The sequence below is a fragment of the Loxodonta africana genome, chromosome 21, assembly GCF_030014295.1.
Source record: "Loxodonta africana isolate mLoxAfr1 chromosome 21, mLoxAfr1.hap2, whole genome shotgun sequence".
Lineage (NCBI taxonomy): Eukaryota > Metazoa > Chordata > Mammalia > Proboscidea > Elephantidae > Loxodonta > Loxodonta africana.
Genome location: NC_087362.1, coordinates 43,655,117 through 43,669,306, shown reverse-complemented (window position 1 = coordinate 43,669,306; position 14,190 = coordinate 43,655,117). Strand labels below are relative to the sequence as shown.

The following is a 14,190-nucleotide window of genomic DNA, read 5'->3' as shown; positions in this document are numbered from 1 at the left end:
GGTCCATAAGTATCAAAATAAAGTGTTTCTTTTCCCTTGGCTGAACCTAATGTGGGCAAAACCACAGATTTCACTATTTGAGGCTACCTTCTAAATTTGGGGAGCCCTGGTGGTACAGTGGTTAAGAGCTTGGCTGCTGGCCAAAAGGTCAGCAGTTTGAATCCACCAGCCAGTCCCTGGAAACCCTACACAGGGCTGTTCTACTCTGTCCTATAGGGTCACTATGAGTTGGAATTGACTCAATGGCAATTCTTTTTTTCTCTAAGTTTGGAAAGCACTTTTCTTCTGGATATGAAGGGTAAAGTGGGTGGTATTTATCTTTCAAGTTGTCACTAACACTTTTAATAATCTGAATTTCAAAAAGCCCTGAAGGTAAACTAAAATCCATTGCCTTTGAGTTGATTCCAACTCATGGTAAGCTAAAAGCAAACCAAAACTCATTACCCTTGAGTCGATTCCAACTCATAGCTACCTTATAAACATAGTAAACTAGATGCCTCAAAATAAAGTGAAACCTTTTTTTTTTTTTTTTCCCTGTATACTTTGGTACCAGAAAGAACTATAGACTCTATAAAATAAAGATAGGTTTTTTCCTGATGCTCTCCCCTCCCCTTTCTGTGCCGGATTAAGGATGAAACATAAATATAGGATGTCTTGTGATATATTCTAGTGCTGGGCCCCAGACACGTGTATTGGCACAGAGCTTTCCTAGGGCAATCACCAGCAATGGCTGCTCTTGAGGTACTTGTAAGCCATTGAGTTGACTCCAACTCATACATGTGCCGAACTCACACCATAGTAGATTCCAGGAGCCTTCCTTCTAATCTGGCTTGATATTTTGGAGAAGAGGCTACATTTGTCTGTTTTTCCCACCATGGATATATGTATATGTGTGTGTATACATACATACATATACATGTGTGTGACATATAAAAGACTAACTATGGTTTTCTGAAGTTTCACTGATGAGAGAGCCTCACCTTTCTAATTTAGGATACCAAACTTGTTCATTTTATAGGGTAGCACTGTTGCATCTGATATTTTCAATTGTTCAAAGACTCTTATCCAGTAAAGGGTAATAAACATGAACAATGGTAATGAAACAGATGCACTGTGTCTATAGTATTTTCTGACCTTCATATTATGTACCTCTTCTGCAGTTATTCAGTTGTTTAAGAACCCTGGATCAAGAATAACTTTACCTTTCCAAGCAAAGTACAATGATTTTTTCCCACTATTTTTCTAAAACTGAATGTAAAGTCTGGGGGTGGAGGAAGGGGTATGTCCCTTCTATGCACAGTTGCCATAGGCTAATAAGAAAAGATGATGCAATTTTGACAACGACACACTCTCATGATCCTTCATGCTCTCATGATTCATGCTACATTGCACAACAGTAATAAAAAAAACTCTTAGAAAATTTCAACTTATGTCAGCTCTCTTTTAACTGCAACTTAATCAAACCCATTAAGATAGGCAAATCCTCTTATGGTGGAGGACCTTTCCTGATTTATAAGAATCTGTTTGCCTTGATTTAGAGTTCAGAAAATCAAATCTAGGAAGTTACCCTTTCTTTAAAAACTCTAGCAACAACACATTTCATCTATGTAAGTATGTAGCTCTTTTAATTAGTCGTGAGTTCCAACTTTTACTCTGCAGCAAATTCTACATTCTTACTAAGATATACCTGAAGAAACAATATTCTTTGTGTTGGTTCTTAGTACCTATGTTCACTGTGATGTCAAAAGTGTCCTACATAAAACAAGGTGAGACACTATCAGGAAGAGGTTCATCAGCTGATAAAATACAACATTATGAATGGCAGTAGAAAAATCTCTCCTTACCGCCTGTTGGCAGTTCATTCCAAGGTTCCCCTTTTCCCCCCGAACTACTTTCATCAGACAGTGGAGGGTTCGTCCCTTTCGATGTAATCCAGAACAGTGGTGTTCAATTTCCCCTCGACAGCTCAAGATGATCTCAGGGCTCAGAGAAAAGTCTTCCATCAACATGCGTCGGTAATCTAACATCTCCCCCTGGCACTCACTGCTCACTTGTCGCCCTAAGTTAGGAGATAAGTCATAATATTAGGGAGAGTGAGCATTAGGATTAGAATCACTACATATTAAAAGTTGTTGCTGTTAACTGCCATTGAGTTGGCTCCAACTCATAGGAACCCCATGTAAAACAGAATGAAACGTTGCCTGGTTTTACGCCATCTTTACAATCGTTGGTATGCTTGAGTCTGTTGTTGCGCCACTGTATTCTGAGTGCCATCCAACCTAGAGGGCTCATCTTCCAGCACAGTACTGGACAATATTCTGTTGTGACCCATAGGGTTTTCACTGGCTAATTTTTGGAAGTAGACAGACAGGGCTTCCTTCGTAGTCTGTCTTAGTCTGGAAGCTCTTTTGAAACCCGTCCATCATGGGTGTCTTAGTCATCTAGTGCTGCTATAACAGAAATACCACAAGTGGATGGTTTCAACAAAGAGAAATTTATTTTCTCACAGTCTAATAGGCTATAAATCCAAATTCAGGGCGCCGGCTCCAGGGGGAAGGCTTTCTTTCTCTGTTGGCTCTGGACAAAGGCCCTTATCATCCATCTTCCATTGGTTTGGGAACATCTCAGTGCAGGAACCTCAGGTCCAAAGGATATGCTCTGCTCCTGGTGCTGCGTTCTTGGTGGTATGAAGTTCCCAACTCTGCTTACGTCCCTTTCATCTCTTGAGAGATAAAAGGTGGTGCAGGCCACACCCCAGGGAATCTCCCTTTATACTGGATCAGGGATGTGCCCTGGTAAGGGTGTTACAAAACCACCCTAATCCTTTTTAACCACAGGCAGAGATTATGATTTATAACACATAGGAAAATCACAAAATGGAGGACAACCACACATGGCTTAACCAAGTTAATACATACATTTTCTAGGGGACATAATTCAATGCATAACATGGGTAACCCTGTTAGCATTTGAAATACCAGTGGCATAGCTTCCAGCATCACAGCAACACTCAGGCCACCAAAGGACGACAAACAAGAACATGTTTCTTACTGAGTCATAAAGAGAAATGAAGTTCTGATACGTGCTACAACATGGATAAACCCTGAAAATACTATGCTGAGTGAAACGTCGGATACAAAAGGACAAATATCGTATGATCCCAATTTTATGAAACACCTGTAACAGACAAATGCACAGAGACCAAAGTTTATTAGTGGTTATCGGGGGTGGGGGTAGCGGGAGGGGAAAATTCGGAGTTATTGCTTAAGAAGTACTGAGTTTCTATTCAGGGTGATGAAAAAAATTTTTTGGAAATGGATAGTGGTGATGGTTGCACAACATGGTGAATGTAATTAATGTCACTGAACAGTACATGTAAAAATGGTTGAAATGGCAAATGTTTTCTATATATATTTTACCACAATAAAAAAAAAAAAAAAGTACATGTTTCTGCCTGGATGAGAATATACCAGTCTTGCTATCCTCTAGACTGAAAAGCTTAGAATTAGAACTTGGTAAAAAACTTAGAAGCAGATGAGATTCCATCTCACACCAACTAGACTGGCATTAATTCAAAAAACACAAAATAATAAATGTTGGAGAGGCTGCGGAGAGATTGGAACTCTCATACACTGCTGGTGGGATTGTAAAATGGTACAACCACTTTGGAAATCCATCTGGCGTTATCTTAAACAGTTAGAAATAGAACTACCATACAACCCAGAAATCCCACTCCTCGGAATATACCCTAAAGATACAAGAGCCTTCACACAAACAGATATATGCACACCCATGTTTATTGCAGCTCTGTTTACAATAGCAAAAAGCTGGAAGCAACCAAGATGTCCATCAACGGACGAATGGGTAAATAAATTGTGGTATATTCACACAATGGAATACTACGCATCGATAAAGAACAGTGACGAATCTCTGAAACATTTCATAACATGGAGGAATCTGGAAGGCATTATGCTGAGTGAAATGAGTCAGTTGCAAAAGGACAAATATTGTATAAGACCACTATTATAAGATCTTGAGAAATAGAAAAAACGGAAAAGAACACATACTTTTGTGGTTACATGGGGGGGGAGGGAGGGAGGGAGGGAGGGAGAGGGTTTTTTATAGATCAATCTGTAGATAAGAACTGCTTTGGGTGAAGGGAAAGACAACACTCAAAACAAGGAAGGTCAGCCTAATTGGACTGGATTAAAAGTAAAGAGGTTTCCGGGATAAAATGAAAGCTTCAAAGGTCAGCGAAGCAGGGGCTGGGGTCTGGGGAACTTGGTTTGAGGGGACTTCTAAGTCAATGGGCAAAACAATTCTATTATGAAAACACTCTGCATCCCACTTTGAAATGTGGCGCCTGGGGTCCTAAATGCCAACAAGCGGCCATCTAAAATACATTAATTGGTCTCAACCCACCTGGAGCAAAGGCAAAGGAAGAACACCAAGGTCACACGACAACTAAGAACCCAAGAGACGGACAGGGCCATATGAACCAGAGACCTACATTATCCTGAGACCAGAAGAACTAGTTGGTGCCCAGCCACAATCGATGTCTGTCCTGTCAGGGAGCACAACAGACAACTCCTGAGGGAGCAGGAGACCAATGGGATACAGACCCCAAATTCTCACTAAAAGACCACACCTAATGGTATGATTGCGACTAAAGGAATCCCAGAGACAATGCTCCCCAGAACTTCTGATGGCACAGGACAGGAACCATCCCCGAAGACAAATCATCAGGCATGAAAAGGACTGGTCAGTGGAGGGGGGAGAGAGATGCTGATGAAGAGTGAGCTAATTAAATCAGGTGGACACGGGAGAGTGTGTAGGCGACTCTTGACTGGAGGGGGGATGGGAAGATAGAGAGAGAGGGAAGACGGCAAAATTGGCACGAAATGAGAGACTGTAAGGGCTGACTCAATAGGGGGAGAGCAACTGGGAGAAGGGAGTAAGATGTATGTAAACCTACATGTGACAGACTGATTGGAATGGTAAATGTTCACTTGAAGCTTAATAAAAATTAAAAAAAAAAAAAAAGAGAAAGAAAAAAAAAAAACCCACAACTTAAAAAAAAAAAAAAACTTAGAAGCAAAAAATGGGCTTAGGCTCTAGAGACTATGGTTTATCCTGTCATTGTATTATTATTATTTTTTTATTGTAGTAAATACATATGTAACAAATCAATTGCCTTTTCAGTGCACTACACAGACTTTATACTGTGGAACTAATAATACAAATGCTTTGCCAATGGAAATCTTATCAATAAGATAACTATTGGGATAAAAATGAAAGTCAAAGAACAATCCCTGCTGGTCCACATAGTTAAAGCTTGTGGAAAAGACTGCCGTTCAGATATTCATTACCAACCCCCACACTCCCCTCACATACACCCCTTTCCTTGAGCTATAAATGCTAGCTGAGAAAAATGAAGAAAATAAATTTTTAAAAACAGCTTTACTAAGGTAATATTAACATCTAATAAACTGCCCATGTTTAAAATAAAATTTAGTAACTTTTGATATATGTATGTACATTGGTGAAATCATCACCATAATCAAGATACTGAATATATTTATCAACTCCACAAGTTTCCTCATACCCCTTTAGAATCTCTCTCTTCTGCTCCTCTCCGCTCCCTCCAGCCCATCTCTGGGCAACCACTGATCTGCTTTCTGTGACTATAGATTAGCTTGCCATTTTGTCTTTTTTTAAATAAGTTTATATAAATGGAATCGTACAATATAGTCTTTTTTGTCTGATTACTTTCATTCAACATAACTACTTTGACATTCATCCATGTATCAGTTCATTTCTTTTTATTGCTTAGTAATATTACTCCATGATATGGTTATACTACAATTTGTTTAACCATTGACCTATTGGTGGACATTTGGGTTATTTCCAGTTTTGAGTTACTAAAAATAAAGCACCATGAGCATTCATGGACAAGAAAAAAAAAAAAAAAAGAGTTTGTATAAATACATGCTTTCATTTCTCTTGGGTAAATACCTAGGATTGTATGGCTGGGTCATATGGTAGATATATGTTTAACTTTCTAAGAAACTAGCAATTGTTTTCCAAAGTGGTTTTACCATTTTAAATTCCCTTCAGCAGCATCTGATAGTTTCGGTCCCTCCATATCCTTACCAATAATTGGTACAGTCCACCTTTTTAATATTTAATTGAGCAATCTATATATCTTTTCTGAATTATATATCCATATACCCTGCACATTTATTTTTTGAGTCTCCTTGTGTTTCTTGTTAGTTTGTAGATTAAGGACATATTTTAAGTACCAAGATGAGGTTATATTATGCATAGTTTTTTTTTTTAATTAACTTTTATTAAGCTTCAAGTGAACATTTACAATTCCAATCAGTCTGTCACATGTAAGTTTACATACATCTTACTCCCTTCTCCCACTTGCTCTCCCCCTATTGAGTCAGCCCTTTCAGTCTCTCGTTTCGTGCCAATTTTGCCGTCTTCCCTCTCTCTCTATCTTCCCATACCCCCACCAGTCAAGAGTTGCCAACACACTCTCCAGTGTCCACCTGATTTAATTAGCTCACTCTTCATCAGCATCTCTCTCCCCCCCGCTGACCAGTCCCTTTCACGTCTGATGAGTTGTCTTCGGGGATGGTTCCTGTCCTGTGCCAACAGAGGGTCTGGGGAGCATTGCCGCCGGGATTCCTCTAGTCGCAGTCAGACCATTAAGCATGGTCTTTTTATGAGAATTTGGGGTCTGTATCCCACTGATCTCCTGCTCCCTCGGGAGTTCTCTGTTGTGTTCCCTGACAGGGCAGTCATCGATTGTGGCCGGGCACCAACTAGTTCTTCTGGTCCCAGGATGATGTAGGTCTCTGATTCATGTGGCCCTTTCTGTCTCTTGGGTTCTTAGTTGTTGTGTGACCTTGGTGTTCTTCATTTTCCTTTGCTCCAGGTGGGTTGAGACCAACTGATGTATCTTAGATGGCCGCTTGTTAGCATTTAGGACCCCAGGCGCCACATTTCAAAGTGGGATGCAGAATGTTTTCATAATAGAATTATTTTGCCAATTGGCTTAGAAGTCCCCTCAAACCATGTTCCCCAGACCCCAGCCCCTGCTCCGCTGACCTTTGAAGCATTCATTTTAGCCCGGAAACCTCTTTGCTTTTAGTCCAGTCCAATTGGGCTGACCTTCCTTGTATTGAGTGTTGTCTTTCCCTTCACCCAAAGCAGTTCTTATCTACTGATTGATCAATAAAAAACCCTCTCCCTCCCTCCCTCCCTCCCCCCTTCGTAACCACAAAAGTATGTGCTCTTCTCAGTTTTTTCTATTTCTCAAGATCTTATAATAGTGGTCTTATACAATATTTGTCCTTTTGCCTCTGACTCATTTCGCTCAGCATAATGCCTTCCAGATTCCTCCATGTTATGAAATGTTTCAGAGATTCATCACTGTTCTTTATCGATGCGTAGTATTCCATTGTGTGAATATACCACAATTTATTTACCCATTCATCCGTTGACGGACACCTTGGTTGCTTCCAGCTTTTTGCTATTGTAAACAGAGCTGCAATAAGAATGGGTGTGCATATATCTGTTTGTGTGAAGGCTCTTGTATCTCTAGGGTATATTCCGAGGAGTAGGATTTCTGGGTTGTATGGTAGTTCTATCTCTAACTGCTTAAGATAACGCCAGATGGATTTCCAAAGTGGTTGTACCATTTTACATTCCCACTAGCAGTGTATGAGAGTTCCAATCTCTCCGCAGCCTCTCCAACATTTATTATTTTGTGTTTTTTGGATTAATGCCAGTCTAGTTGGTGTGAGATGGAATCTCATCGTAGTTTTAATTTGCATTTCTCTAATGGCTAATGATCGGGAGCATTTTCTCATGTATCTGTTGGCTGCCTGAATATCTTCTTTAGTGAAATGTGTGTTCATATCCTTTGCCCACTTCTTGATTGGGTTGTTTGTCTTTTTGTGGTTGAGTTTTGACAGAATCATGTAGATTTTAGAGATCAGGTGCTGGTCTGAGATGTCATAGCTGAATATTCTTTCCCAGTCTGTAGGTGGTCTTTTTACTCTTTTGGTGAAGTCTTTAGATGAGCATAGGTGTTTGATTTTTAGGAGCTCCCAGTTATCGGGTTTCTCTTCATCATTTTTGGTAATGTTTTGTATTCTGTTTATGCCCTGTATTAGGGCTCCTAGGGTTGTCCCTATTTTTTCTTCCATGATCTTTATCGTTTTAGTCTTTATGTTTAGGTCTTTGATCCACTTGGAGTTAGTTTTTGTGCATGGTGTGAAGTATGGGTCCTGTTTCATTCTTTTGCAAATGGATATCCAGTTATGCCAGCACCATTTGTTAAAAAGACTATCATTTCCCCAATTAACTGACACTGGTCCTTTGTCAAATATCAGCTGCTCATACATGGATGGATTTACATCTGGGTTCTCAATTCTGTTCCATTGGTCTGTGTGCCTGTTGTTGTACCAGTACCAGGCTGTTTTGACTACTGTAGCTGTATAATAGGTTCTGAAATCAGGTAGAGTGAGGCCTCCCACTTTGCATACTGTTTCATAACATGCTTTTACCAATCAATAATCTTCACTTTTCCATTTCAGAAAATTTTCATTTAACACCCAGGCCATAATCAAAATTTTCAAATTGCCTCCAAAATGTCCTTTTTTCGGGTATTCAATTCAAGACCATGCATTGTCTCTAGTTGCTGTTCCATCACTATTTAAGTTTCTCTATCCAAATATGAGGAAACCCTGGTGGCGTAGTGGTTAAGTGCTATGGCTGCTAACCAAAGGGTCGGCAGTTCACATCCCCCAGGCGCTCCTTGGAAACTCTATGGGGCAGTTCTACTCTGTCCTATAGGGTAGCTATGAGTCGGAATCGACTCGACGGCACTGGGTTTGGGTTTGTTTATCCAAATATGAAAAAAATTTCACCAAAAAATTCTGAGTTTTAAGTTGATTTTTTTCCCCCAGTTAACCTTTTAATCACTAGTCAATTGTTCCAGCACCATTTATTCAATAAAAGCTAGGAATTTATTAAGAAAGATGACTCTGAGCTTCTACTATGCATCTTTTTTGGCTCTTCTGTCAGAGACTGACTTCTGGGTAAACAGACCATGGGTCTGACTCTGTGGGGGCAATTCTTTCTTCTATTACTGTTTAATTTCTTAATACCATCACTGTTTAATTAACCTCACTCAACCCTTAAAGCTCTTCAATGTAGGTAATATTATTTCTGTTTTATAAACAGGAAAACGAGGTTTGGAGAGATTAAGAAATGTAAACAATGGTCATCCAACCAGTTAGTGTAGTGATAGAGCCATAATTTGAACCCATGTCTCTCTGACCCAAAGCCACTTGTTAAATCATTATGCTACCCTGACTCTCCTAAAAATGTTGCACAATATGCATTCAAAAAATTAAAATACTTGGATTTCAATAATAGACTTTTTTTTTTTAAGCTAGAAAGAAAAATGGAACTGGGGATTGCTGAGCTAAGACGAACATCCTTCAACAAGACTTACAGATACCAAGTCTTCAGTTCCTAGAGCTGTGGTTACAAAGAAAGGCTCTTTGGTAAGAAGGTATAGGTATACTCAAAAAAGCCAATATAGGAGGAAACTAACATTTATAAGTACGAAAGGCTTTAGAGTGGGAATCTAAAAAGAAGCAAAAAGGATAAAAAGAAATGAACTCTTACCTCTGTGTACAGCTGACTCCAGACACATTAGAAGGTAGGATAGCCTGGCTTCCCGGGACCGAGGAAGGTTCTCCACATTGCAGCGGTATTTCTTCAAGTCACTCTTACACGATTTGGCCAATGAATAACTGACTTTATAATCCTGGGCAATCAGCTTTTGGCGGGTCGTTAGTGCTTCTCGACACTGAGGAAAGAATGAAGCAAGAGAGTAGCAAGGCCACTGGTGTGGCTCAGCTGTTCATATTTATCTTCAGGAAAAGCACAGAGACTTATAGCCAAGCACATGGCAGATGTCCGAAACTAAGGCTGTTATCAAAATGCCTATCTTTAAGTTTGGTTAAAATTCAGCAAAAGTGTGCTAAACTAATGTGGCAAGAGGTTGGAGTAAATGGGTGGCAACTGGCCTAACAGTTTGGAAGTTCCATTTTATACTTTTTAAATACTATTAATCAACAGTAACAACAAAAGAAACTGAAATGAAAAATACTTCTTTAGCTGCACAGGAAAGTAACTGCAAGACAGCAAAATCAAAAATAATTACTTTTAAAAGTTAGAAAAGATTTTTGCATTCATCCAGGGACAGAGGACTAACAATAATGAGACAGTAGTTGAAAAATTAAATGGCTAGTTATCTAAGAAACACATTACTTTGGTTACCATCAACTTCCTGAGTATGTAGAGCTGGCCTCACTATGATTCTGATATAAAATTCTCCAATTTTACTCTCAAAATAGGCTACCTAATGTCACAATGTCAAAATAAGAGTTTCGTTTTCTTGGTTCAAGCCAAATATGCTTTGGTTCAATACTAAAATCCAAACATATCACATCTGAAAAGGGTAAGGACATCAGTCATTTCTGGTATGAGTTTATAAAAATATTGTCTGAGAGGTTTTGCAAAAGCTTTTGAGGAATGAAAAATATTGGTTTGTTTCAAAATAATACTTACTTTTTCACTCATGGATTCTTCAAACTTATGGTTAAAGAGACACTTATACACTCTGCCTTCACCAGCTTGTGTCTATAAGATAGAACACCAACATCATTATTAGCCAAGAGTTATGCTGGGTATTCTCCACAATCTCATACAGTAGAGCTGAGTCTTTGGATAAACGACTCAGCCGCTTAAAAAATTTAGCAACTTCTGAAAGACAAGTGATTGCAGTAAAGATGAAAACTTTTTCCTCATAATCTTCGGCAATTTGTTCCCAGATATATTGTATTAGGAAACTGAGAGAAGCATCAGAATAAGTCTCCCTTCTTGTAATTTTATGCTAGGGTTAAGAAAACTCTTCTAATATAATCAGTGGCTCTGATGGTTAGAGCAGTTAATTCAAAACAGAGGGAGAGCAGAAGTGTATACAAGTTAACTCTCTTTGCTAGAAGGATGGAGAATATTCTATTTAAAGAGTGAGAAAGCTGTCCTATAGGATTTGCAGGTAGTAATCAGGGATTAAGCATTAAAAGTTAGCCAGCTGCTGTATTCTTCACCTTAGCCAAAACACACAAACATGTATTAAAAAAAAACCAAACCCGTTGCTGTTGAGTAGATTCGGACTCATAGCGACCCTACAGGACAGAGTAGAACTGCCCCATAAAATTTTCAAGGAGCAGCTGGTGGATTCAAACTGCCGAGCTTTTGGTTAGTGGCCGAGCTTTCGACCACTATGCTACCAGGGCTCCATAAATATGTGTGCTTGTGTAAGTCTGTGTATGTATGTAAATGTAGCAAAGTTTTAGACATGGAATAGATGCAAGTGAGATTCCATGGTAAAATCAGAGTCCTGAGATAAAATAGACTTTCAGGAACTGAAACTGAGAAATAAGATGAGAGTAGAAAAAATTATGTGTGGAGACTGTCAGAAGTCAAATATCAACTAGGTTAAGTCATCAAGGCTGAATACCTAATATTTTCTGTTACCCTGAGACCAACTCCACTTTCCACTTTAGAGGCTTTTCTATATGTGAGGGTTTGCGGTAGTTTATTTCATTTTGGAATATAGTATAGGAAATATTTTTAAAAAGGAGGAAACAGCTAACAGCTTCTGAGCTGACTCACATTTTCACAGAAACGTTCCCGATCATCTCGGCAAGCAAAATACAAATGCCGATCTAAATGAAAGTCATCTGAAGACAGCTCCGCCACCCGGAGAATGGCTTTCTTGCAGAGTTCAGAGACTTGAATCTTGGGATCTCTTTCTTCTGCTTCCTTTACCAGACCTTTCTCCAAGCATGATACCACCTCACCCTGTGAATGTGCATCCTAAAATAACAAAAAACATTCACCACAAAGAGTTTCAGAAAAACATTAACTTGGTTTAAAAAAAAAAAAAATCAACAAAAAGGTTGAAAAAGCCTGCAATACATAGTTAGCTTATTGATGCTCTGTTGAAAGATCAAGTGGGAACCAATCACCTGTGGAAATAAATAAAAAAAAAATGCTCTCAATAATCTTTCATTTGCATACTACAAACGAAAACAGGGATCCTGGGAAAATCAAGTATATGTAGTCAACATTAGAAGTTGAGTATTTTAAAGCTTAGAATATAAGGAAAATTTTAAGAAATGAAATCAGCCCAATGTTCTGATCACAGTTTGTGTCAACACTGAAACAACATTGCAGAAATCTCTGTTCATTTATCTCTAAGTGGTAGGCATTTCCCAAATAATAGCCAAGTTTAAAAACAACCAACCAAGCCACAAAATCCACTGAAAAATGGTGTTATACAGACCCCTCTTTCTCCATTTTCTACTCTGTACTGTCCAAAAATAGCTCAACATGTACAATCTGTAGTGTAATACTCACTTTAATATTTTAGATTGATCTTAACGGATTTAACAAGATTACCACCATTCACACAAACTACTTTTGGGAATTTTCTTAAAGACATCCAATTATCTTTAATTGTATATTGCATCATCCCCATAGCAACTACAAGCATTCATTCAACCAAAATGAGAAACTTTCCCTAAATATTTTCTATTTAATAGTCCTGAAGTTCTATATTCAGAAAAAATGCTTCAACAACTTGAGAGAGGTTCTTTCTAAAAATCTGTAGATTCCCAGATGCTGCAGAAGGAAGCCTGTTATACTCTGAGGGATTGGGTTTCAAGAAAAACAGACTTCAAATGTAAATATAATCTTGGGCCAAAGGCAAGGATGCAGTACAATATGAAAAAAGCCTGCCTATTTGCCTAAGTCACACATACTCATCATAAAAAAAACTGTGTTGCTATAGTTCATATATACATCAGAATACCGTGAACAAAAGGAAGAAAGAAACAGAGAAATAAAGCAGCTTTCTTTCTACTTTATTTTTATTTCTGATATGGAAAAACCGCCATCATACTAAGTAAAAAGAAAACGTATAGGATAGTATACATAAAACATGATACCTTTTATGAAAAAAAGGGATAGGGCATAAGAAAATATATCTGTATTTGTATAAAGATATACTGGAAATACATGCAAAAAATGAGTAAAAGAGACCCAAAAAGGACTAAGAATCACACTTTATTACCAGATTCCTGTACCTTCCTATTCTCTATTTGTACTTTGACCTTTTTCACTAGCTGTAGGATTCTATTCAACGCTTAGAAACTTGGAATGACCAAAAGGATTTTTGGGAGAGTAATTCTGAACAGATAAAAAGGTCCAAGGAAAGTAGACACAAATCTCAGAAATTCAGAGTAAGGTTTCTTTTTTTTCTTCCACCCTCAAGTTTTCCTGACTTTGGTCCACTTAGGCAAGGTCAACCCACTTCCACTTTCCAAAGGAAATGCAAATCTATGATAACAAAGATTTTTAAAGAAACGTATCAGTTACTTATCATATGAGATTATGGTAAGCATGATTTTGTTATAAAACAATGTCCTATACCAAATTTTAGTAGCCTGTAATAACAGAGGTAGCCAGTAGCAATTAGCTTTTAATCATATATAAAAATCAAAGTCTATAAGGCCATACATTTGCCTATTAAGAATCAAAGAAAGGACTTGCATTTTTTTGATCAGAGGATCTGATGGACAGTGGACCATACTTTGAGAATCACTGTTCTCAAAGATCAGAAAGAGGATTAAAGGAAGACCATGATAAACAACTCTTGGTTTAGATTCAGACTTTAATCCTGGCATTAGATGGTAAAAAAAAATGATTCCATGTAATGAGTCGGCTAAGTGTTTCCCTGTATATTTAGGGCTTATAATTGTTTTAAACATGCCACCAGTAAGATTAAGTATTTAGGGCTATTATATTTCTTAATGGCTCCATTTGCTTATTAGATTTAAGGCAGCAGCATCATGCTTTGAGAACCCTCTAAGGAACCTGATTTAATTTTAATTACAGCAATTGTGGCATCACATATTGATGTTAGTCATAACATCACTTCCATCAGGTGTTTTCATTCAGTCTAACTTTCACATAGATAATTTCTTCAAATAAAGAAACTTCAGGAATTCTTCTCAGTCCCTAGAGTCTTCT

General features: G+C 38.2%; 1 protein-coding gene across 1 annotated transcript in view; it reads right to left on the bottom strand.

Moving 5' to 3' along the window:
- Positions 1-14,190, bottom strand: part of GLG1 (golgi glycoprotein 1) — a 164,671-nt gene that overhangs the window by 38,120 nt on the left and 112,361 nt on the right. The window contains exons 5-8 of the mRNA XM_003417080.4: positions 11,770-11,973; positions 10,660-10,731; positions 9,712-9,895; positions 1,845-2,059 (exon numbers count right to left, since the gene is read on the bottom strand). Coding sequence (XP_003417128.1) covers positions 1,845-2,059; positions 9,712-9,895; positions 10,660-10,731; positions 11,770-11,973 — 675 coding nt within the window. The remainder of the gene's footprint in view (positions 1-1,844; positions 2,060-9,711; positions 9,896-10,659; positions 10,732-11,769; positions 11,974-14,190) is intronic.